The sequence below is a fragment of the Fusarium venenatum genome (genome assembly GCF_020744135.1).
Source record: "Fusarium venenatum strain MPI-CAGE-CH-0201 chromosome Unknown EDB82scaffold_2, whole genome shotgun sequence".
NCBI lineage: Eukaryota > Fungi > Ascomycota > Sordariomycetes > Hypocreales > Nectriaceae > Fusarium > Fusarium venenatum.
In genome coordinates, this window is record NW_027072130.1 from 2358828 (window position 1) to 2382791 (window position 23964).

The window sequence follows — 23964 nt, forward strand, 5'->3', positions numbered from 1 at the left end:
ATAATTCGAGAAAGGCTTGTTGAGGTTGTCGAGTATGTGGCCCGGTCTTCTTCTATATGCAAACAACTTATATTTTGCAGCAAATACTTCCTTACCATCACGTTGGCAATCAAATTTCCAGTCTACTTGGACTCAGACTTACATCTCTCTAGCAGCGTCACCATTACTTTGATTTTCAATGAGTGCTGAAATTTGTGTCAGCTTACATCCTTCTCCTCAATCATGTTTGTCCATATACAGAAAGTTATTGAGGTAAACACTCTATCGCATTCTAAAACCACAACGACTAGTTCTCAAGAAATGCAACCTGATTGAATCTTCTCTTCAAACTGGCGGCTAGAGCAATTGATTTTACACGATAGGCAGTTTACATCTGTAAGCAGTTAAACAAAGTAAACAACTGATCGCTGAGCAAACGCTGCGTGTATCTATAAACTTATCACGAATAGACCACTCCCGTTTTTTTTATATTCCACAATATGGTGGGGTCTTCCAAGTAACCATACGAGAGGAAGGAAGTTCTTGTTCAGGGCAAGATTCGTGTCCCCAGCTACCTGTTACGTTGTATGGTTTCTTTCGTGTTCAGTAATGGGCGTCTTATCGTTCTCTCCTCCATTAAACAGATCTTTACAGCCGAATAAAGATTTTAAGTGCTCTTATTGTTTGTATTCATGGCGAGAACTTTCTTTTATTTAGGAGTGCAACACCAGGTGACTCGACTCAATCATGTCTAGTAGATAACAAAAAGTATGACCTCTAAGCCTTAGAGTATAAAAATAAATGACCCAAGATTATAGTGTAAATAGCATAAAGTGACCTGCTGATTTCGTCTCGTATACCTCGAGCGCAACGCTTTTGATACCCTGAGGCATGTGTTATTGATAAACTACAAAACGAGCCGACAGTGAAAATTGCATTTTAGAAACTCTTTCGAACTTACTACTGTAATATGTCTTGTGGGTACAAATAGCCCGTTGCAACTTCAACGGTTGTGTGTCATGGCGCGGTTTCCACCGGCCATCCATGACAAGGATCTAATCTTATCAATCTACCGCTTGGCGAGTAACATCATCATGGGATCAGTCCCCCTCAGCTTAGCGCGGACAACTTCCGCCTCGATTCACTAGCGAAGGTCTCACGCCCCATCTGAATCAGAAGCTTAACGTTGTAGCCAAAATCTGCCACCGCTTTGCTCCTCTTTTGCTCTTGCCCCGTGCCTTTGCTCTTCTTGCGGCAAACTTAATAGAGGCGTACCCTCCTTCTGTTGTCAACTCTGCCAAACGCGCACAACCCGGACATAGCAACACATCATGAAGTTTTCCCACGTAGTCGCCGGCTTCGCTGCCACGGCGCATGCTTTTAGTCCCAAGTTCAACATCTTCGGCGACAACGATAATGCCGACACCAACGCTCCTCATAGGATCCCTACGGCCCATGAGTCTGTTGTCATGGCGCGTCGCATCCTTGCTCTCACCAAGGTCGCCACTCTCTCGACTGTTTTCCCTTCTGGCCACCCCAACGGTGATCTTGCCATCGATGAGAACCGCCCGACCGGACTCGAGGGTGTGCCTATTGGCATGATGGATTATGTGGCAGATTGCGAGGATGAAGGTAACCCTACCATTCTCGAAATTAAGATCGCAACAACGTTCAAGAACATCCGCGCTGGATCGAACCTTACACTCTCCATGAACTGGGTCCCGCCCTATCCACCCGCCAAGCGCATCTCCCTTCTCTCTCGTCTCTCGGCATATATTCCCTTCCTCCCTAGCTACGACTACAACAGTCGTGTCGAGGAGTCTTCCACCCCGGACACCGTTCCTTACTCAGCGGCCAATCTGCCCCGGTTCGCCCTTTTTGGATACCTGGAGCCCATTGAAACCACTCCCGTATCGGCTGTCAAGCTTGCAGCATGCTTTACGCGCAAGCATCAAGACGCTAAGTACTGGCTGCCAGGTAATGTCATCCATGAGAGCTCATGGGCGCGCCTGGTTGTGACCAAGATATATTGGGTTGGCGGCTTTGGCGACCGGGCGCGAATTGGCTGGCTGCCTGTTGACGAATGGAAGAGCGTCACCAGAGATGAATGGGAGAGCATCAAGCTCCCCGGTGAGGAGAGAGGTTGGAGCGAGTGGTCAGTCAGCTCTGCGGGAGAGCTGTAAAGGTGGTATGACCTGACTCTGTTGGAAAGAGTCTTTACTTTTTATTGTTTGGCTTTGTGGTGAGTTTCGGGCGGCAGAATTCTTTTGCATATGGATGGATATAGTCTATAACTTGATCGTGGCTTTGGTTATGTACACGGAAGATCTTGCTTTTTTTTATTTTACATAGTCAGCCAGGGACAGCAATATGTTGACAGGGTGCTTTGTATCACAGGCCCTTTTTACGTCTCCAGTCTGTTTTACATCATTGGCAACTTGCAGCATTCCCTTTGGAAATGTCTTGGGCAAAATATGCAGATAGCCGAATCGACCAATCTTGAATACCATGCAGCTGTTTCCCTTGGTTTGGTTCACCGTGCTACAGAGTTGCCGTGATACGAGAAGTATTTGTCTCACAGAACCTTCATTCGGTAGTCCGAATTGTTACGCTTGGCAACGTGTTATGGTCACCGGTGACTTTGGTTCATATTGCTTAACCTTATCAGCCTGCAAGAGCCCATGGCGCGTCACAAACAGAACACCCTTGCTCGTATCTACTGCAACCGTGCGCTTAAACGGATTGGGACGGGGCGGGAAGTTCATCAACCCTATGGGCTGGCTGGCACAAGGGCAAAAGGGATGGCAGCGATGTCGTGATGGCCGTGTTAGGGACTACATTGTGGTGGGTTACAGCTGCGTAGCTGTGGCGGCTTGATCCGGCGGGCCACGGGCGATCCGACTCCTCGCGCAATGTGAGAGTTTTGAGTAGATAAGTTTCGACTGTTTGTCGATGTTGCGGCATCGTTTGCGATATAGTCTAGTTTTTGTCTTGAATAATAAATCGCTGAGCTGGTAACCATTTGAGATATCTCATGCGTTGTCAACGATGTCAAATCTGTTTTAGCAAGGGTTGCCCTCCCTGTTCTATTATATTCGACTCAGCCAGAAATATTGGCCCGTTTAGTGCAAGGACACAAAGGATCTACAAATGAGACAATCAGAGAGTATTGAGCGGCTCAGTGCAACGAGGCACTGTAACTACCTGTGCAGCTAAGTAAGTAAGTAGCCTACATGAGCATGTGAAGACCCTAGCCCCATGTTTCGGAATACGATCACCGCAGAACAAATAACGATGCCCTCCCCGAAAAGGAAGGTTTCTTGTGTCGTTGAGTCTCTTCTCGGTAGAGGAACTCGGCCCGGGATGGGATCCCGACGGAAAGGCTGGGGGGCTCCGCTCCGTAGGTGGTCGGTCCAGGGATATCCCTCTGTCTGACATCCATGGTTTCCGGATACATTACAGCTATACTGCACTGCGCCGAGACAGTAGAGATTGGCGTTAGGCTATCAGTTTAAGAATGCGAGACTGGCAGTGAAAAGTGCATTAGAGGCGTTTACTTGCAGATAAATGATGCAAGTGGTTCAGACATGGGCTGATAAGACAAACCACACCTGTATCTTAACGGTTATCTTCTCCGCGACTGTATTGCACTAATTACACCGCAGAAAATGCCAAGCCAGTCACGCCTACTGGTTGTGAGCCAACAAATAAACCCATGATTCAGACTGGGGAGCCTTGAGCTTGTTAGAGTCAGCTTTAATCCACTCTCATCAGTAACGTCAGTCACCCAAGAACTTGGCTCTTGAAGAGAAGTAGAATATTGAAAAAGATGGCATGGTTTATGTATTAGTTCTCGACCCTGCGCTATTGTCGGGGCTTGCGATGTGGCTTGCACTATTCATTCCTATAACCGTCCTATCGGTGTGGTGTTTGTCCCTTGGAAATCCAATGTCCATGTTGATGGAAAAAGAAGCCAAGGGAAACGGATTGGACTTCATGTGGGTGGGAACACAGACCAGACCACAATAGGCACCTGCAAGAGCTTCGCACTGCGGTAAAAAAGTAGGGTTTCCAGGCCGCTGAGGGGATGAGAGGAACTATCGGCCGATTATCATCCAATGGCTTAGGTTGGCGGATAAACTAGGTGTATGCATGACGGTTGATGATGAACAACATTAAAGCATCATGTGCCGCCTGGACTTGGCCGATGAGGGCAGAGTTGAAGGTCAATGAGAAGAGGTAAACATTGACCAAAAGGGGTGCTTCTTCCAATGATCTGGACTGGATGCCGTCATGGGGGCATTTCGAGAAATGATGGCTGATGAGCTTCGCTTACTGGTTGGTTAAGTCGTAGCTGACATTGGACCATGTTCTACAAACACGACACAAGAAGCCAAGACAAGCTTTTGATGAGGAGACACTTTGTTGTTTCCTGTCCTAAGGAAAATGGGGTGTCGTATGGAGAAGAGTTTCTGTATCTAGCCTGTAATCTCTGACACGTCAAGAAGTGATGGTGCTCCTACTCAACTGCTGTATGTATGTACCAATTCAATAGTGCGCACCACCAATAAATAACGTACATTCCGCGAGGCAAAAGGCTTCCTTGCGATCTTAGCTGCGCGATTGAGTGTGCCCTCAAGCGGGGTCGATGGCTTTCGGCTGGGGGAGCTGCTGTAATGTTTTTTGGTCGCCAAGGTCAGCCAACCGTGACCCCTGAATACCACAAACGACGTTATGCACTCTGATGTGACCTGAGCCTGCCAGCCTGCACCTCGAAACGCCCGTTTACCTTGAGAGCAATCAGCCCGCTTCCGAATTGCCTACCTACCTATCCCTTCCATATTGAAAGAAAGTACAGCACTGTATCGGGAAGTGTAACGCAGTGCGGCATGTACGTATTAATGGATGTTTAGTCTGTAGTATAGGACCAACCAAGCCATTGGTTATGGCACACAAGGTATCGCCACCTGCCTTAGTAGTTTAGCACTTGTTCCCAGCCACTGGCGTTTCAATAAATCCAAAAGTCTCCTACAGTAATAGTAATAGAGCTCATGTAATAGAATTGTTTCCCTAATAACAGTTCCCCACCCGCTACTATCCCGTCAACCTTAGCCGTAACCATTACCCGTGAAACATAGTCGGGTAGGTAGGTTCCTTGGATCCGCACAATCTAGAGGATAATGAGCACAAAATCTCTCCCCAAGATATCCGGACAGGCAGGGTCCCGTCGTAGACAGACTCAAGGGACCTGACCGAACAAGCGACAGGCTGAGGGGGACACATCCATGCCAGTTTACCACTAGCAAGTAATCGGTACTTAGTGGTTATGGGGCATGGCGGGCCCTCTGACGCAAAAGCCCTGCTATCAGTGCATGCTGGCAATCTCTCCATGTGTAGCGTCTACCTGCATCTCCACCTTCCTTCGCGTCCCCATATTTCCTTTTGAGGGCCCGAAGGCCTTCTTAAGTTAGTACCTTGCCTTGCCAACCTTGCCTTGCCTCACCTCAAAAACGCTCTAAACAACGTACCTGCACTGCACTGCACTGCATATTACCTACCTTGCCCCGTCCGACCCCATCCATCTCATAATCCATCGACGTTCCCGCTCTCGGTCGGGGTTCCGTGCCGCTCGTGTACATACTTGCGCTATCTTGACACTTATTGTTAATTCTTTGTTCTTTACATCCTCCTCCTCTTTTCTCGCATCAGCAAGGGCCATTCGCGTGCGTGGTCAACCGAACAACAACGGGCGTTTACTCGACGACTGCGGTGGTGATAGTTTGGAAACGATATAACGCACGGGCGACGGTCACGATCCAAGTCAAATACTCGACTCGCCATTCGTCATTCGGATTGCGCGGCAGGTCCATCAAGCATTTATAGGTCAGCGACGATAACGCGATCGAGAGAACGCAAACCTGAGGCGACACTTCGATATCGAGTATCCGGCCCTTCGAGGCGCTAAGGAGCATCGCACGGCATCGCGGTCTGATCTTTGACGACCGCGTTGACTGCGACCGTCTGCGATAAACTCCAACATAATTCAATATACCCCTTGTCTAGATCTTTCGGAATGGCGCCTCCGCCCACGAATCGAAAATGACCTCGCGGACCCCCATGGGCGCCCATCCGCGGCCGCCTCAGCGTTCCGTGAGCTCATCGTCGTTACCTGTCCAGCGCCCTCCTCCTCAACGAACGTTATCACACCAGCAGCAGTTTGTACCCGCCTCACCAGTTCGAAAAGACTCTTCATTCATCGATCTTACCGCCGATGCCGGCGATACCACCCCTAACCGTTATAATACAACACCGAGAAGAGGCGGCTCACGTCTCCGGCTTGAGTTATCCCATAATGCTTCGACCAACTCCTTACCGACGTCCGAATCACCACAATCTCTGACACCCTCACGAATACCTGCCAACTCCGACCCTTTCCAAACCATGGTCGGAAGCCCAATCCCCATCAATAGCGCTAACTCAACTTCGATGCCAATGCCGACACGCCGACCCGTCGCTTCACAATTGAGGTCAGCTCCTCCCGTCACCACAACGACTGCACCTGCACTAGTAAAAAAAGACACCCGGCCAAAGCCGTATACAGTTGAGGTTCCTTCCGCTGCACCAAGATATTTCGCGGCAAACCGGCCTGAAACCACCCCTCGGAATCCCGTTGACCCATTCAGCAAAGGTCTTAACTCTGGATATGCCGATTTCTTCCCTTGGAACGGAGCGCATCACGAAGATGAGTGGAGCAGCGAAGCCATCACAAAGGGAACCTGGGATAAGGTGAACTTGAATGTTCCCGAAACCTCATCTGCTAAACTTGCCATCTTCCCAGCTTTGAAGCAAAAGACTGGCCTGACTGCTCTTTCCACGATTTTCATGGGTGTTCTGACTCAGCGTAGACATCGAGGCCAGATCAATGCACCCTCGACTTTCAAGCCACCACCGCGAGTCACACTCACGGATACGAAGAGAGAGGTCTGGCTCAAGGACCTTGCCAACCCCGCCATATCTCTACGACGTCTCAGTCGAACAATTCCTCATGGCATTCGTGGCAGAACTCTGCTCGACCAATGCTTGAACAAGAACGTTCCTGCTGAGCGGGCTGTGTGGCTGGCAAAATGCGTCGGTGCCAACGAGATTAGAGGGCTGAAGCGAAAGGGCGTCAACGGTGCCTTTGTTATGGGTGGCGAGCTAAAGTGGGCTCGCGACTGGACCGTCTTTGTCGAGCAGTTCGTTGATGCTGTTGTAACTGGCTTCAGTGAGAAGGACTGGAAGACCAGAGTTACATATGCGTAAGTTTGGACTGTTTACAATAGTCTTATAATTGCGAGTACTAACGGTCAATGCAGGATTCGTCTAGCAACAAATCTTTACTCGGAGCAGTTGCTGGATCGGGATCATTATCTTGATTGGATCGTTTCTGGAATTGAGAATAGCCTTCAGTCAAGAATCCCAATGTGGCTGCTAATAGCTCAGATATATTGGAAAGATATCCTTAGGTTTCGCAAGTACGGCCGACGGCTTGTCTTTGCCCTACTGAGTCATTTGCACGTAGTACGTCAAAGCACACTCGTTCAGGCTGACGTGTTGACTAACTGAAAAATAGATATACAACGACCCTGATCAGGATCTTCTTATGCAACTTTCAAGTAGACTATCAACCCTACTCAGCTCCTTGGTCCTGTCTAACCCAGAGAGCTTCATCAATCCCGGTGCTTGGCCACGATACAAAAACACTCTTCAGGCCTTCTTACGTACCGATCATGAGCCAACCCAAAAGTCTCTACATATAATTAACTCACGAAACTCGCGACTAGTTGTGTCCAGTACCGCTTCCCCTCCCGCCGGTAGAAGTCAGCTAGTGAAATTACTCGATGCCGCTCTTAAGGAATCTAGTGACGATCATCTGGCGGCGACATGTTGGGCCACGAGTGAAAACAAACCTCTGATCATGAAGACAGTCGTTGAGTGGGCTACTTCCTTCCACCGCCCCGGTTTGGCGAAAGTTTATGCTGCGGCTCGATTAATTCGACAATGGAGCCAGTTCCGTGTGAATCCTACAACGCCGATACTCGAGACACTCGATAGCATTTCCATCGAAGACAAGACGCGAAAGAATTTGATTTATCATCTGGTCACTGAATTGGTTCGGACTGGCCATTTCTCTGTCTCCCAGTACATGCAATGGACTATTGCACGTGGTGGCTACCACAGCGGAGCGGAGATCGACGCCGATTCAGGCCCGTGTTCTAGCAGATTGTTAGTTGAGCTGCCGCTCCATGCTTTGTCTGAGAAAAAGAGAGCCGAGAGAGGAAACCTGCTAAGGCGAGCTGGAAACTATTCGATCGTTGAAGAAGAGCAAGATATCGCCAACGCCATCAAGTTTGTCAGGCATACCGTGGGACTTCCCTTACCGCCAGGTGATCCGCTGTCAGAACGAAAACCCGTTTCCCTAAAGAAGCTGCTTCCAAGATTAAGTAGCAGCAGCGGTGCTCTCAGGAGCTGCATTGGTGCACATCTTCGTGATGTACTAACCAGTCAGTTCAACCACAACAACCAACCATCTCTGCCTTTGACCATGTACAACTCGGTTCGAGCTATCATGGAAGCAGTTGAAGACTACTCTATGTTGTCAGATGTCCTCGGGGCGTGTTCAAAAATTGCCGATTATGATGTGCTAGCGTCCGTTGCCGATACCGTTCACTCAAATCTTCAAATCTTTTCGGCTCTGGGCAGTGCAAACGATTTGTTCAATGTACTGATCGAACGCCTAAAGTCGATGAACGAAGAGCAAGGAATCGTGCCGCGGCCATTACTCGCTTCCCTTTCAAGCCTCGCCCAGCGCATGACAGGTTATGAAGTCATTGCTTCCCATCTACGACAAGAATTACTCCAAAGTGACCGCAGCAATGCTGTTGATGCTTGCTCTCCGGTATCCGATATTGTGGCAGCTCCTACTCAACACGCCGAAAACGAACTGGCAGAAGATATTGAGAAACAACTGTCTAGTGGAACGCGGTTAGATCCCCCAACCATGAACAAATTGTTCAGAAGGATCATCCCTGCACTTGAGCGAGGCTGGGAGAAGACGGATGATACACGTCGAGTGTTTGCAACGTTGTTAACCAGGATACGAGTTTTTGATGCTCATCATTTCGATAAACTGATGACAGACTGGACAAGTCACGTTCGATCTCTTTCCAATCGTTCCCCTCTTGTCAGTCTATTCCCTCTTCTGGTCAGTACAGGTTGCCTCACGATGCCAATCGTCATGAGTACTGCGAGCCCGCCATCAGCCAGTTTCCAGAATTTATCTTCGGATCCCTCGGGGAACAAATTTGGCCCAGCAACATACTTGCAGGAACTCTTGCAGCTTATCATCATGCCACTGCCCTCAGGAACGGGACTTTATGCTGAGGAAGGTTACCGGTTCCATACTGAACAAAAGTGTGCCAAGTTCGAGCAGTCGAAGGGGCTCTTGAATTTGGTCCGCAATGCCCTCTTGGAGTACTCAGGCTTGAGAAATCATGCCAACAGTCCTGAATTCCCACTTGACAATCCCACATGTCAAGAGAGTCTTCTCGAAACCCTACGAACTCTTGTACTAGTCGACTCGTCCGCCGTCTCCAATGCTCTTGGTATTAAGTCGTTACCAGCTGAAGCCGTGGGTCTTGTTCGTAAGGTGACGACCAAGCTCCTTATCCCTGGCGATTCTGGCGACACCCAAATCTCGTTCGACCATATCTTACAAATTGCCAACGAGCTGACCCTACCATTTTGTCAACTTAAGCTAAACTTGGACTTGTCTTTACCACAGCCTAACGCAAATGAAGGTCAAGATCAGGGTTCTTCCCGCTTTGAGATTTTTGCCAAGGCTATGGATCGAGCCATCGAAGCGGGCAATATCATGTGGACCAGCCTCCTACCTTGCCTGAGCGACGATATCACCCAGCACCTCAAGAGTCAGGCTCAATCTGTATTTCTTGAGTTGATTCCTTCATCCAAGGCGCCCGAATGTGCCGACACCGGGTCAAGACAGTCGCTGCGCATGGCCGAGAACTTGCTGGAAGTAGTAGAAGCCATTATCTCTGGGCAACCCCCTCCGAAGGTGGCACAACTATCTTCAGGGATGGTTGAGAAACTGACAGACCTATGGGAAATTATTGCAACGGGACCCCACGAACGTCCTAACTGCTACGCCGCTGTGCTACAGCACTGGTTGCCTGCAATGCTTCGCTTTGTTACCCTCCACAGCTTATCGTCTGAACCTCCTTCGGCACCACTTCCGACCGCATCAGCAACACGGCCTCCTATCCCACCTGTTCACGACACTCGTGCCCGTATAATTCTTGTCCTCTGCGGCTTGCTGCTTGAGATTGATACGCTATCGCCTGCCATCGTCGGTTCGCTTCCTCAACAGGTCTTCGACATCGCAATTCTACTTGTGGATGCGCTGCCAGAAGATTTGCGAGCCAACTGTGCCAAGGCCATCTTGCTTACCTCCGGCGGACTACCCAACCAAGGAACTTCCTCTGACCCTCGGCTCTACTACCTATTCAGCTCGCCGCCGCCGTCGGTTGCAGACAATATTATGCTATCCCACCGGGAAAAGGCAGCAACCCCGCAAAGCGCTGTGGCTCGTGGCATGGGTGCACAATACGGCATCGGTCCCGCCGTTCAGGAACGTCTCACTCCTTTTGTTCTCCGTCGCTGGGAGGTGCTTAGTGAGCCAACTCCCAATGTCGGCGAGAATGATACAAGTCTTAGCTTGGGTCTCTTTGAAGCTATCAAGCTTCAATAAGATTGTCAAGAAGGCACCTTACTACTATTATCACCTTATTATTGATGCCAAGATCCCTTGGCACACCACTTTACATCGTGGACACTATACGAACTATTCCTTACACCATCATACTTCTAACTCTGTCTGAGTTCTTTTCTTTAAATCTCATGGCTATACCCCTGTTACGGAACTCAGGCGTGTTTGCATCAGCGATAGTGTGCACTGCAAGACGGATCTTTCTTTTTATCAATGTTCAATCGGGTTACACAGGGCATCGTACAACGAATGGTCTCTTTGTTCTTCTTTGTTTTCGGTAGTTGGGGCAGTTTATTATTCGTTTGTTTCCTTTTGATTCATCTTATTGCTTCCCATCTTTGTTTTGGGATCGCTTGACTTTGACTTTTTGCATGGCGCTGCGTACAAAGAGGACTGGTGAAACGGTTGATGATATGTCAAGCACAGAACACGCACGATACATTTAGCATATATGTATGAAAAACATTGGATTACGGCGTGTTGATGGGGGAATGAGAGGGCGTAAGGCTCGCTGCATTTGTTTACATCACTCGCCGAAGTGCAAAACATAGAAGTCAAATCAAGTTACTTGATTCACATAACCTCTCTGAACATGTTTGTTATCTTGGAGCAACACTGCTCATGTGAATGATGGTCATAACGGGCCAGCTAAGCAAACTATAACGGCTATGATGATACCATGATATCGATAAGGTGCAGTAATTTGCCGTAAGGCTAACAAGGCCCAAGTTGAGAGAGACTACCAGGTTGAATAATTACCTGTGAAAGAACCGGTATCATCTGACACGTTCGTTAATAGTTGACTCATGGTTACTTTCGTCGAATCTCTCAAAGACTTTTGGAAGAGTTGCCAACCAGTGGTTTCCGACAATGAAGTGCTCCTAGCTGAACCGGAAGGTTCGAACCAATAAAACTCGGATAAAAGATGCCAATCAATGACACGTTGCTTTCACCTTCTCTTTGTATGTCGAGTGAGTTGTTTGTCTCTTTCTATTAGTCGCAAGTCAATTTTGTTTCTTTCGCGCAGCTTACCCTAAAGCCACACACCAATTAGCCTTAGTGTTATCATGACGATGAACTGAGTTCACGAGAATAAGATTTGGATTGCGGAAATCATATACAATTGTAGAGGCGCGCTCAAGATGACTGTCCAGTAATTATCTTACACTAAGTTCCAAGTACGAAGAGACGAACATGCATTAGATACGAGACGCCATGCAACATAAATGAGCTAGCATGGACGGAAGGAACCAAGCTCCCCCTTCTTTCCCCTTAACAAACTATACCCATTAGGTCCCTCTTACCCTTACCCAAAATGTGACGCAGATACAAGTCTAACTAATCCTCGTCGAAGATTTGCAGTGTGTTCTGCAGGATGGTGTCGATAGCCTTGATCTGCCAGCCCGCATCAGCAATGGCGGTGCTGGGATCAGTACCCATGAGTGTAGGACCAAAAATGACGGCAAGGTTGTGACAGTTCATACGGTTCACATGGCTATTGTCCATAACTCTCCCGAGGTGAAGGGTGAGGGCACGGAGAGTAGCATAGTTGGGGTCAGGCAGACTGTTAATGATAGCGTGAAGAGAATCACGGCGAAGTGTATCATCTTCGTGCTCTGCGTATACTAGTCAGTACTTTCCTGTGGTAATTCACTTGGGAGGCGAGAAACATACTGGCAGCAGCGATGAAGCTATCGTGATACTCGAGAGTAAGTAAGGGGTCAGGGAGGTCCCGGAAGAACTGCTTCAATAGACCGGTGACACTGTTGACATCATGATAGAAGTTCTCGGGGTTCCTAAAGTCGAGAGCTGGGCTGGAAGACTCTGTTACATGATTAGTTCTGTCCTCTGACAATGATCCAGCACAACATACCTGTGTCGAACATGTTCTTCAGCTTCTGAATGTGAGCCATAGATCCAGATTGCCGGTAGATACCCTCCACATTAAGGCCGTACATATCTACCGCCTGGATACACTGGTGGACCACCATTGGTACAGCTAGACTGTCCCGCTCATAAAGACGACTCAGTGGTAGGCCGAACACTGGCTTCGAAGGCCCAGAAGGCCCAGGACCAGGTGGGGGATGACTAGACGCCCCGTAAGGAGGCGGTGATCGTCCAGCACCCGGAGGTCCATGACCCATAATTGCACCGCTACCCGTGCGTTCGTGAGGAGGCTGATGAGGGCCAGTTTGTTGAGAAGGAGAGTCACTCGGCTGGAAGGGTAATGCACCCAGCTGTGGTGGACCAGTTGAGCTGACGGAACCGCCGTTGCCATATCTCTGGCTAGGTGCTTGCTGATTAGGGCCACGGCCCGGGAACTGTTGTCCAGGTGCGGATCCGGGGCCGCCCTGCTGCAGTGGCATGTTTCCTTGGCTGAAGCTCCTGTTATGAGGCTGCGAGAATGGGCGCGGGTCGTCAGAAGGGAAAGAAGAATCGCCAGTAATACCAGTGATGGGGCCAAGTCCCAGAGTACTGGTTCTTGATCCCGGGCCAAGGGGCTGGGGCCCAGAGAAGCCCCCTTGAGGCGGTGTCTGTGATACAGGTGATTGCACGGTGGCAGGTTGTTGAACGGGACCACCTGGTACATGACCGCTAGAGTTTGGGGGGTTGAGAACCTAGAATTGGCGTAAGCGACGAGGCTAATTACCTGTTGATGCATTTTACTTACTGGGTTACGCTTGTACTCAACCTCGCCAGTGTTGGCGGGTACGCTTCTGTGCTGCGCTGTGACATAATCATTCAAGTCTTTCTCATTATCGATCGACGAAGCGGCCTGTCGCAGGCTGCGCTGGGAACTGCTGCCCTGACCTCCCGGGCCGTGAATAGGGCTCACACTCAGACCGTTGCTTAATAGCAAACGTTCGTTGAAGGAGGCTAGTAAATGTAAGTGAAGATCGCACTTTGGCAATACTGGAAAACTTACCAAACTTCTGCATTTGCAAAGAGATACCAGCGTCAATCTCCTTGATGGAGTCCTGCAGGGCTCGAATGGCTTCTGGACGTGTCGTCGAAACGAGCTGGGCCTTCTCAGCCTGCAACGCTTGGACATGTCCGTGATATGTAGAATCGGCGGCCTGAACCTTCTTCAGCAACTCGCCCTCATGCTGTTGAGCAGACTTGTGACCCTTGAGACCGAACATCTTGCCGCTCTGGCGCGACTCGCCTGTCTTAACTCGCTCGTAATCGTCGGCGAGAGAGTCGTACTTGGCCTTGCTCTTACGCATAGTCTGTTCCATCTCCGCAACCTTATTCTCGGCGGACAGGCCATTTTGCTTCCACGACTTGCGGCTGCGTTCTGCAACACCGGCGAGCTCCATAAGCTCATCGTGCATTTGGTGCAACTCTTTCGAAAACTCAATTCCGTTCTCGGCCATGCGTTCGTGGGTGCTCGCCATTGCTTCGTATGCGCTACCAAACGTGCCTTGGCGGTGGTCAGGCCGGCGCATGACCTCTTGAGTCGTACGTGTGAGCTTCCTGATACCATTGGCATGATCTTCTTCGAGACTGGACCGCTTCTTGAGAAACAATGCGAATTCCTACACGATAACTTGTCAGCGAAACGAGTCGCTTCGGAAGCTTGAATAACCACTCACCTTTGCTGAAGCTATGCTCTGCTTGAGACGATTTAGCAGAGTAACAATACCGATCTGCAAAGTGAAGTTAGCCCATGGTTCAAACCTCGTTATACCACTCCCTCGTAGGTTGATTGTACCTCAGAGGACAAGACATCTGAAACTTGTTTGAACTGTTCAGAATTCGCACCAGATGGACCGGCCGGTTGTGTAGGAGAAGTGCTTTCGCCATCTGGATTCTGGGATTTGTTCATGACATCGTCAACGGCAGCGCCACCGTTGTCTGACGGAGGACCCTGAGTATTTGTTGGAATGTAGCCCAAGGACATCATGCTGCCTGATCTTCCGCGTTCCTGTTGAGGAGAGAAGGCGTCGTTCGCCGACGGATTGTAGTCGTTCATGGTATCGAGCGCAATCTGAGATTCCGAAGGATTTATATACTGAAGCTTATCAGGAACCGTTCGAGGTTTCTAACTGTGAGACCTTGTCGAGGTGGTGGCTCACATTCCTCGAGCTGTTCGGGTCGTGGAGTAGCGATTGGGCAGGAAGTGTCGCTGTAACGGAGCGATAGACCAGCCTCTGTGATTAAGTACGACGCCAACGTCTACTATGAATGCGATGAAAACTCTTGGGGGCTCGAGTCAAGTCGAGGCGACAATAGTGACAAATGTGCTGTGAAGCTGTTGGCAGAAGGGGCCGTAGTGTTCTGATGGGGAGAGCTTCGCAATCCGCAGCGGGGGTCTCAATTGATTCTGTGCCAGGGACTGGTTGGGCCGATCGATAGTCGTCGAGACAGCACGGCCTCTCGGAAATGATGGATGGCGGGGGTAGAAGAGAGAGAGTGAGAGGGAGTGAGAGAGAGTGAGAGAGAACAGAACGAAACAGAAGAACGAATACGCGCGCACCCGTATTACGCAGAAACAATGACACAAAACAAACAAGTTCCAACCAAGAGATTCGAACAGTTTATAAGATAATGTGGAAGGAAAACAAGATGCAAATCAAATGAAAGGTGCAAGCGGAAATGGAACTGGAGACCTATGAAATGGAGATGGAGATCGACTGGTCGGTCGGCGGAGTGAGGGAATGGAAAAGGAAACACTCCACTGAAGCTACAGTGTAACACGGCACCGGATTGGATAGGGTTTGGTTGATTGTGGCTGAGCCTAGTCTTTACGGGTTGGGTTTCATGAGCAGACGCCACCAGGGAACTAAATTTCTCTCCATGGGCAGCTGGGTAGTTCTTTGGCCTAGTGCCTTTAGGGGTCTCTTGATTGACGCTCAAGGAATGCCGTCAGGGGATGGGACCCTTGTAAGCTAGTAGAATGAAGATGCCTTAGTAGATCGGTCCATAAGGTTCGATTCTCAGAGTCAGACAGTACCTACCTGGGTAGCTTATAATAGCCTCGACCTCCCATCCATCTATCGTGACTTGGCCATTGTTTTTACCTTGGCTGTGCTGTGACAAGACTACCCTTCGCCTACAACATCATTCACGCTTCTCCGTGACAGTGCCTGAATACCCTTCCTTCCTGCTAGGGAATACCAAGACAAGTCCCCCGCTCGCTCATTAGCCAATGCGTATAGCAACGAGATGGATACGTTTACAAGCCACAACGACAAACGGCAGCTTTCAAAACAAAACACTTTACCGTCTGTTGCCCTCGAGATTTACCTTTTCTTATCCTATAAACATGTTAAGTGTTACGAAACTTCTTACCTCTGATGGCGGCCTGGCAGTATCAGATCACCATCCTGCCAGCCTGCCAGCCCGGTGTGCTTGCCATGTATCGTCCCACTCAGGGTTCTTTGACCGTTGAAACATTGCCCTTCTTTGGTTGCGGGCGCCAGCATTAGCTCGTCTATCAAATGGGCAACCAATCTGGCCCAGTGCCGCATTACTCTCTGCGGCGATATGCAGTCGTGTTTGCAGAAGCGAGTGAAACAGTGGGTGGTGGTTTCTTTGTTGCTTACACCTTCGGCTTTTGAGGGCTTCAACGAGGTTTGATCTGTCATATGTATGCATATACTCGGAAGAGAACCGAGAAAAGAAGCTCTTCTACGCTAATAAAGCATACGAACCCCGAAAACTGCAAAAAGGCTAATTATTGCTTAGACATGGCGTCTCCTATTTATAAACCCACTAGTGTTAAAAGTCCTCGAGCTAATGTTCCTGTTTCATATCCAACCCCAGTATCATTCGTTCTAGCACAGGATACACGCACGAGACTATTGAAAGTCTACTTGAATTGCCGAAGCACCTTTCTAAAACGAGAGAAACGACATACAGCCACAGCCGTAAACAAACAACGATAACCTGCATTGGGGTGGGTGGGTGTGTAGGTGGTTCGTATCACAAGCCGAGTCCTCATATCACCCACGTTACACACATTAATACGCTCCCACAAGAAGGCAACAGAAGAGGGAAGATAGAGGGGGAGGAAAGGAATTGCTGTATTCTCTGACACACGAGCCGTGTTTGCCACTTTGATTTACAATGCGACTCCAGCCCTGGCAAACAAACCAAATGGAGGTGATGGCGAAGGTCAGCCCACCCTTGCACGATAACGAGGGCACTTAATTCAGTTGCAATGAAGGGCCCTGGATTGAACACCAACGTCAGCCCTCCCCCATCTAGCGGGTAGCAGAAAAGTTGACCTCCTGAGACTTAGGGTATAAAAACAAGTAGTCTAAGGAGCATAAACTGACGTACTAATTTCGTTTCTTATGCTTCCAGCGGTCAATTTTTCTGATATCCTGAGGCCCGTTGATGCCCTAACTGGAACATAGCATGTAGCGGCCGAGGCCAACAGGGAATCTGAAAGAGCCAAGTTCAGGCCCAAGTAATTGGATTCGTAAACCCCTTTCAGTCAGAGTCATCGTAGGCAGCAGATTAGATCTCGCTCTCTTTGTAGGTAATCAATCTGGTGCTGCTTGCCAAAGCCATACGTTGTTCACTGCAAAGTCGGGTGATAAATACTACCGACCAATGCACATAAAGAGCGTGGTCTGATTCATTCAGTTGTCATTTCAAATCCTATCTAGATAGAGCCCGGGGTATAAACAATTATGCACAATCATCCGGACCTCCACACATCTCTCGTGGAGACTGATCCAAAACAAAAGACAGTGTCTAATCCAAGTCTGTCACCCACTCATATCTCTATATCGCAAAAAAAAAACAAAAAAAACCGCTCTATTAAGACCAATGTCTGGGTATGATAGTAACCAATAGAGCGCCATAGCAGAATGGGTCCTTGCCCTTCATAATTGCCCCTATTTGAAATAGAGACGAAAAAGCACGCGGTTATGATGATAGAGTCATGCTTTTGAACAGATGCCTACAACTCCGAGAAAGAAAAAGGAGAGAAAAAGGAAAGAAAAAGGAAAGAAAAAGAACCAACGGAAACGAATGAGGAAGTCATCCGCTTTCCGTGGCCGTCGGGACCTGGTATCATGCTGCGAAAGAAAACTGTCGACGATCAGACAGAAATTATAAGGGGAAAAGACGTATAGGTATATCCTGTGATATCAAGGAGATTCGTAAAACGCAGGTGAATCATTTCGTGAATGTGGTTGTGCAACAGCGTTGCTATACATTCCCTCAAAAACAAAGCCATAGTTGCTCTCACTCGATGGAAGTGGGAACATGCGCCTTATCTTCGGGCCATGTTGGTGTAGGAATGGGTGCGTACTTGACGCCATTTTGAGCTTCAAGCTCCTTACGAAGGATCTCAATAGCCAATTCCCATCGACGTACAAGCTTAGCCTTCCGTGACGAAAAGGTGCTGGCCAGCATTTCTTCCTCATGTGCCGCTTGGGCTGCCAACTCGTCGAGTTCATCACGGTTTTGGTTGAGGAGATTCTCGTGCTCGGTCTCTTGTTGGTCGATGAGCTCTTCCATGCGCCTGGCCTGGCGGTCTCTCATGACGTTGATCTTGGCTTGATGTGACCTTTCCATGCCATCGCGGATGTTGTACTGTTGGCCCAGTTCACGAAGATCACGTTCGGTGACCACACGCTGAGGCTGAGTACTTGCCGAGTCTGGACTTGAGCTTCCACTACTACGTCCCAGACCGTCGCAATAAGCTTCCATGTGCCTCAGTCGAATATTAACACTGCGGGCACTTGCTTCCAAGGTATTTCGGAGGTCCATCTCAGCAGCCACTTGTCGATCTTCCAACTGACTAATCGATTTGGCGTGCCTTTCCTCCATCTTTTTCTCGTCTTCCACATGTCGTAGCAACATCGCCCTCTTTTCCTCGACAAACCGAGACCGCATGTGCTCTCTACCTTCTTCAGAAAAATTGAGGAAGCGAGTCATCTCTTGCTTTTGCGTCTTGGCTATGTCAGAGAAGTCCCCGTTGTTGTGCGTTCGTCGCTCGGCTTCGAGCCTTTCGGCTGAGGCTGCCGCCGCAGCTGTCTCTTGCATAGCTTTCTCTTCCTCATACTCAGCCAACTGAACCTGCTCCTCCCTTCTCCTTCGTTCCATCTCTTCCTCTTGTCCACAACTGTTAGGGCATCCGGAAGTAGAATCCCACACACCGCCGCAGGTATAGCAAAACTGGGCTTTGCACTTGCAAGTCATGCGTGAGCTCCCCTTTTCTTGTGGAACCAAATTTTGACACTTGTAGCACCTTTTCCAACCGGCTTTATCCCCTGTTTTGATAACCTGATCCAGCTCCCAATCCTCAGGGCAGTCCTTTCCGGTAGGATGAGCGTTGTGTTTGCACATAAGACAAACTTTAGTGTTACATTTACGGCATGTAACATTGGATGGGTATTTGAGGTCCAGTTTTTGACGCGGTGGAATGAACTCGCCGCAGGACGGATTCGAACAAAATATCCTCGCTTGCCAGGGTGTGCTGTATTGGACGATAGCCTTCAAAAATTCCTGCTGAGCATCGCGGCTAAGCAAATCCCTTATCACCGAGCCGGGTAGCGGCTGGGCACAGCACCTTGGAGGCATGCTAGATTCATCAGACATGGCCGCATGAATGAGTGATCTTAAACAATTATCGCAATAGGTATGGCCGCATGAAACGCTGTGTAGTGATTTCGAACTCTTAAAATCGGCACGGCAGCTCACACAGGTCCTATGCCAATAGTCAGTATGTTCTGCTTGTGATACATATCCATCTGAGTCCGGGTTACAACGCACAAAACGACCTGAATTGGCTGAGGGGACCTCTTTTTCCATCGCAATTTGAAACCTGATTTGACACTGAACAGACTACGCTTCGTCTTGCCGCTAAAAATGCTTGGAGGAGGGTTGGCGGGCGAAAGCGATTGCCTCGTTGTTTTTGGGTGGTTATGATGAGGATCGATCACGGATAGATATCGATCGTATTGACCGAAGCTTAGATCCTTGGATTGACGACCACTCGATGGCGCTGGGTCAGGTGTAGGTGGACCAAACAATGACGAGTGTGCCGTCAAGGCGGTACTCGTTGAACCGCCAGAAAGCATGGAGAATGTCCGCGCATTGTAGGCTGTGGAAGCCGACTCGACGCTTGACGTGTTGCGTTTATCAGCGACTGGCGCACTCGAGATGCCGAGGGCATTTGCTTTAGACACAAGAGCATCCTCGATCTGGTTCTCCGTTCTGCCATCTTGTAATTGAAGAACATTGACGAAGTAGTCCAAATCGTTTAGCTCAGGAGCTGTGACACCTGTGTTAGTGTCTGCGCCGTTGTTGACGCCAGGGCTAACGCTTGTGGTCGTTGAAGGCGTTGTTGTGGTTGTGGTGGAGTTAGCCATGCCGACAGCGATGATCGGACTCTGGCGAAGGGCTGTCGCGATCATGGCTTGGGGAAAACGGCTCGTTAGCCAGGGGTGGTGAGAAATTTGGCGGTGAAGTTGTCGAGTCGAGGCGGGTCGGAGGATGCTATGATCTCAGTGCATCGTCGAGAGAAAAGACAAGATCGGTATGGGAAATGGTTGTTGTAAGCTGAGAATTAAGAGAGACGAGGTTGTCGTGATTTGGTTTATTTGCGTATGGTGAGGCACTGAAAGTCGGTTGAATCTTGACTTGGTATGTACCTAGTACTGTAGGAGGCAGGTACTACCTAATGTATGGGGTTGGGCGGTTCCGGTGTCTTTCGAAGTTGGATCAACAATGGAGCGAACAAATCAGACCAGACCAGACCAGATTAGGGTAATTCAGCTGGCGGTTGACAGTTGGCAGTATGCGACACCTCTTTTTCTCGGATTTGAGTCAGGTTTTGGCAATTCAAATCTTGGGCTTGCATTCGATCCAATACCAGTTGCTGGGATAAGAATTCCGGCCAGAACGTTGCAGGTAGGTTTGGTGTGGATCGAAGAATGACGACGGGTTGAGGTAGGTAGTTGATAAAGTTCGATGGTTGAAGATTGCGCCACTAGGTAGACTAGATAGCGACAAAAGACACAGAGAGTGTGTGTGTGGGAGGCAGAGAAGGAAATGCGCCTGGGTATAAGTTCAAGTGTGAAATATCCGGGTACTGTACCAAGAGAGAAGAGAAGAGAGACAGAAGTATTGAATGTTCTGTACTCGATATAGAAACAAAGATTCCGATGGGCGCAAATATGAGCCGGAAACAAGACTAAGAAATCCGAGATAGAAGCGGATGGAGTCGTCAGTTTTAAAAGACCAAGGTCGAGGGCAGTCCAAGAAGCCGGGATGTGATGGGGTGGGATGGTGAGCTCTTATTTAATTAATAGCCTGACCAGAATCAGACAGGAGGGGACTGACCCGACCCTCTTTATTAGTTGGGAGGGCAGGAGGGATATCTGCTCCGAAAGAGAGCATTCAAAGGTTCAGGGCCAAACCGTAATGGGGTGAGGTGAGCAGATCAGAGACAAGGCTAGAGTTGAGTGAGTTGAATTGAATTGAGTTCACGGTACAGCTTACAGGGTTGTTGATGCTGTTATAATGGGGAAACAGGTTATCCGTAGGTCGGTACTCGATTCAACCAACTACCTACCATTCCCATGCATCAAGGGACTATCGAACAATGTTGTTTACACGGTACACGTTGTTTCATTCGACTCGGTTCGATACAAACCCATCCACATCATCATCAACATCAAGATTGAAAAGTGTACGGAGTATCCGACATGCGAAATAGGAATATCCATGATTGTTCATCCGCCTCATTCTTATTCATATTCGGTCTTGGCCATTGGGTATCCATCGAATGTAAAGAGTCCACCAACAACCCGAAAATTAGATCTGACCTGGCCCAAGCAAATAATTGATCAATCAATCAGTCAGTCAGTTAATCACCTCGGGACGGGTCAAACGTCAATGTCAATGTCAATGCCAGGGTTCGGCTGACTGGACGAGCGAATGACTTACAAGGGCAGGGCGGCAAACCAAAAGCGAGACAGGGGTGTTAAGTAAGTGTGTGAGGGAGGATAAATGGGGAACAAGAGTCACAGGAAGAATGTGTAGCTATATTAATCATAAGAGAAACTTGCACAATGTAGGGGGATGCCTTTTCTTACCCCTTAAAGTATTCAAGTCTGCATTTCCAGTCTCTCCCTTTGTGTTGTAACGAGCAACCTATTGTCTGTCTCTATTCCTAGTATACCTAAGTATATCAAGCGGTTGCAATTGATCTTGACCACCAACTGTGCCCCCCGTCGTATAGCAGTCCCGTGTCGTCTCACAACGGCGGGGAGTTGCCTGTCTTGAATCATCTGTGCCGCAAATTAGATGTAACCATCAAAAGCCGTTCCTGTTCCTGTCCTGAATTTGTCCCCGGCAGTCCGGTAAGGTCAGGTAGGTCAAGCCAGACAAAGCGTCACGGGCTTGACAGGGAGTGTCTCGTTCACCGAATGAGGCCCATCGCCAAGAAGAAGCCAACATCATTAGCTTCACTATCCCACTATTGTTACGAATACCGTTTGTGTTGCTGGTTGCTCTTCACTTCGTCAGCGATTGCTTTGTTTCCCGGTGTTTTGCTTCTATGACCCACGGACCATACAACGAATAAAAAGACTGCTGCTTCTTGAAGGTTGACGATAGCAATCACTTTATTTCATACAAAGAACGTCTCGAGGAGTAGTCTAGTTCGGGCTCTTTTACCGACTTGACTACATGGCACGTCAAGTCAAGCAATTTTTGTCGGAATCCGATATGTTGATCCTCTTGCCTATCATGACGTAAAACGAAAGCTCTGTAGTTCCTAGACTAACCAATTACTCTAATGATCAACCTATAAATTTTGCTTGTCGATCCTTTGTCAATTGGCACAAGCCGTGTCAGTTGATGCGGCAGGAATACAGCTAGTACAGATAATCTATGTGGATGTGTGGAATCGATATTCTAACCAAGAAGTTAGGTAGTACATAGATATAACTCTTGTATGAATCTCGATAAACACTTTCCGTAAACACTTTGGTAGCCAATCAGGAAGCAGACATACCGCCCTGACTCAATAACTCATGATAGCCTCGCTAAGAATAACCTAGTAACTAATGCTTTCTTTTGGCACATATGTAGGACATCGAGTTTGACCCACAGCAATACCATCACATCTTTACACGTAGGTATTGTGTACTGCAGTGCAAGCGCAATATGTATCAGCCGTAGTAGTCACTAATAATGCATCATTCAATGTGAGCCTGGGATGAGCGAGTCCTATTTGTTTGTGTTACAATATGGCGGCCAACCATGGCACACTTTGGGGGACGAAAAATTGAAGAATGAAAAACACTTCCGATGATCACCGCATCTTCATTTCCCAAATATTCGGGCGAGCTCCATGCCGAACTGGGCACCCTTGAAATGGTATTGATAAGAAACAGAATAACGAAAAAAGCAAACATGCTATCATCGGCGATAGGATACAGTAATTATCCCCAACACTGAGATCAGCATACAGGTATGATGTACATATCATGAACAGAGAAAAAAAAGCCTCACATGATGAGTCTCCAGATTTTCCGATCGATGAAAGATTGTTTGCTTGTCTATCACATATTATAATGTGAATTGTCTGTGATTTGCGCAGATCTTGATATCCCTCATTAGTAGATCACCCGCATGTCTCGGAGTGATAACCTCTAAGAACTTGGGCCAAGGGAAAACCCCACGCCCCTCGATCAAGGGTTTTCCTCCCGGAGGAATTTGTAAAAGACTGGGGCCCATTTAGTGTTCTCTGACCGAGATACATACCGTGCAGTTCATTCAACTGTTTAACGTATGCGGTTGCAAGGCCGTCTGAGAGACCTGGAATTGTAACGGCAAGGGAGACGTCGGGAGCATATGATGTGAGCCGTTGAGAGCTGACAACTGTTCTGCAAGTTCCAGGCCCTCCATCCCTGTGATCAAAGCTGCTCATGTTTTCAAGTCAATTTAACATGCCCTATTGGCACAGCTATTCAAAGGCACCTGATGAATTAGCTGAAACTCCTTACTTAGTAGCCTACCCAACACATGCCACCAAAAGGCCGTTCGCCTTTGCCTAGTTAGTACTTGACTCTTCAACCGCCTGTCCGGCCGAAGCATCGGCCGATCAATTTAATGGCCAACTAGCTGCAACCCGACACACCAGCCAAAGAGAGACCCTCGACCTCAGATTGGCGGCAGCTGTGCTC

The 23964-nt window shown here is 48.7% G+C and overlaps 5 protein-coding genes across 5 annotated transcripts; 3 read left to right on the forward strand and 2 right to left on the reverse strand.

Annotated features, from left to right (window-relative positions):
• Nucleotides 1–1310: 1310 nt before the first annotated feature.
• Nucleotides 1311–2162, forward strand: EDB82DRAFT_523472 (pyridoxamine 5'-phosphate oxidase-domain-containing protein; the record flags this gene model as incomplete). Its single annotated transcript, XM_025733659.2, has 1 exon — nt 1311–2162. One exon carries the CDS (start codon nt 1311–1313, stop codon nt 2160–2162), a length of 852 nt encoding a protein of 283 aa, XP_025584543.1.
• Nucleotides 2163–2324: 162 nt separating this feature from the next.
• Nucleotides 2325–2997, forward strand: EDB82DRAFT_141185 (uncharacterized protein). Its single transcript, XM_065607057.1, has one exon. It carries the CDS (start codon nt 2488–2490, stop codon nt 2854–2856), a length of 369 nt encoding a protein of 122 aa, XP_065464592.1. The 5' UTR covers nt 2325–2487; the 3' UTR covers nt 2857–2997.
• Nucleotides 2998–6078: 3081 nt separating this feature from the next.
• On the forward strand, nt 6079–10786 carry EDB82DRAFT_544911 (uncharacterized protein; the record flags this gene model as incomplete). The annotated part of the gene is made up of 3 exons (XM_025733661.1): nt 6079–7277; nt 7335–7539; nt 7592–10786. The coding sequence occupies 3 exons, from the start codon at nt 6079–6081 to the stop codon at nt 10784–10786; spliced, it is 4599 nt and encodes a 1532-aa protein (XP_025584545.1).
• A 1356-nt stretch (nt 10787–12142) lies between these two features.
• On the reverse strand, nt 12143–14780 carry EDB82DRAFT_523474 (uncharacterized protein; the record flags this gene model as incomplete). The annotated part of the gene is made up of 7 exons (XM_065609115.1): nt 12143–12420; nt 12479–12628; nt 12678–13422; nt 13476–13681; nt 13731–14343; nt 14401–14454; nt 14520–14780. 7 exons carry the CDS (start codon nt 14778–14780, stop codon nt 12143–12145), a joined length of 2307 nt encoding a protein of 768 aa, XP_065464593.1.
• Nucleotides 14781–17942: 3162 nt separating this feature from the next.
• EDB82DRAFT_141255 (uncharacterized protein) lies at nt 17943–20340 on the reverse strand. Its single transcript, XM_025733663.2, has 2 exons — nt 19541–20340; nt 17943–19475 (listed from the first exon to the last, which is right to left on the reverse strand). Exons 1-2 carry the CDS (start codon nt 20182–20184, stop codon nt 18008–18010), a joined length of 2112 nt encoding a protein of 703 aa, XP_025584547.1. The 5' UTR covers nt 20185–20340; the 3' UTR covers nt 17943–18007.
• Between the last annotated feature and the right edge of the window lie 3624 nt (nt 20341–23964).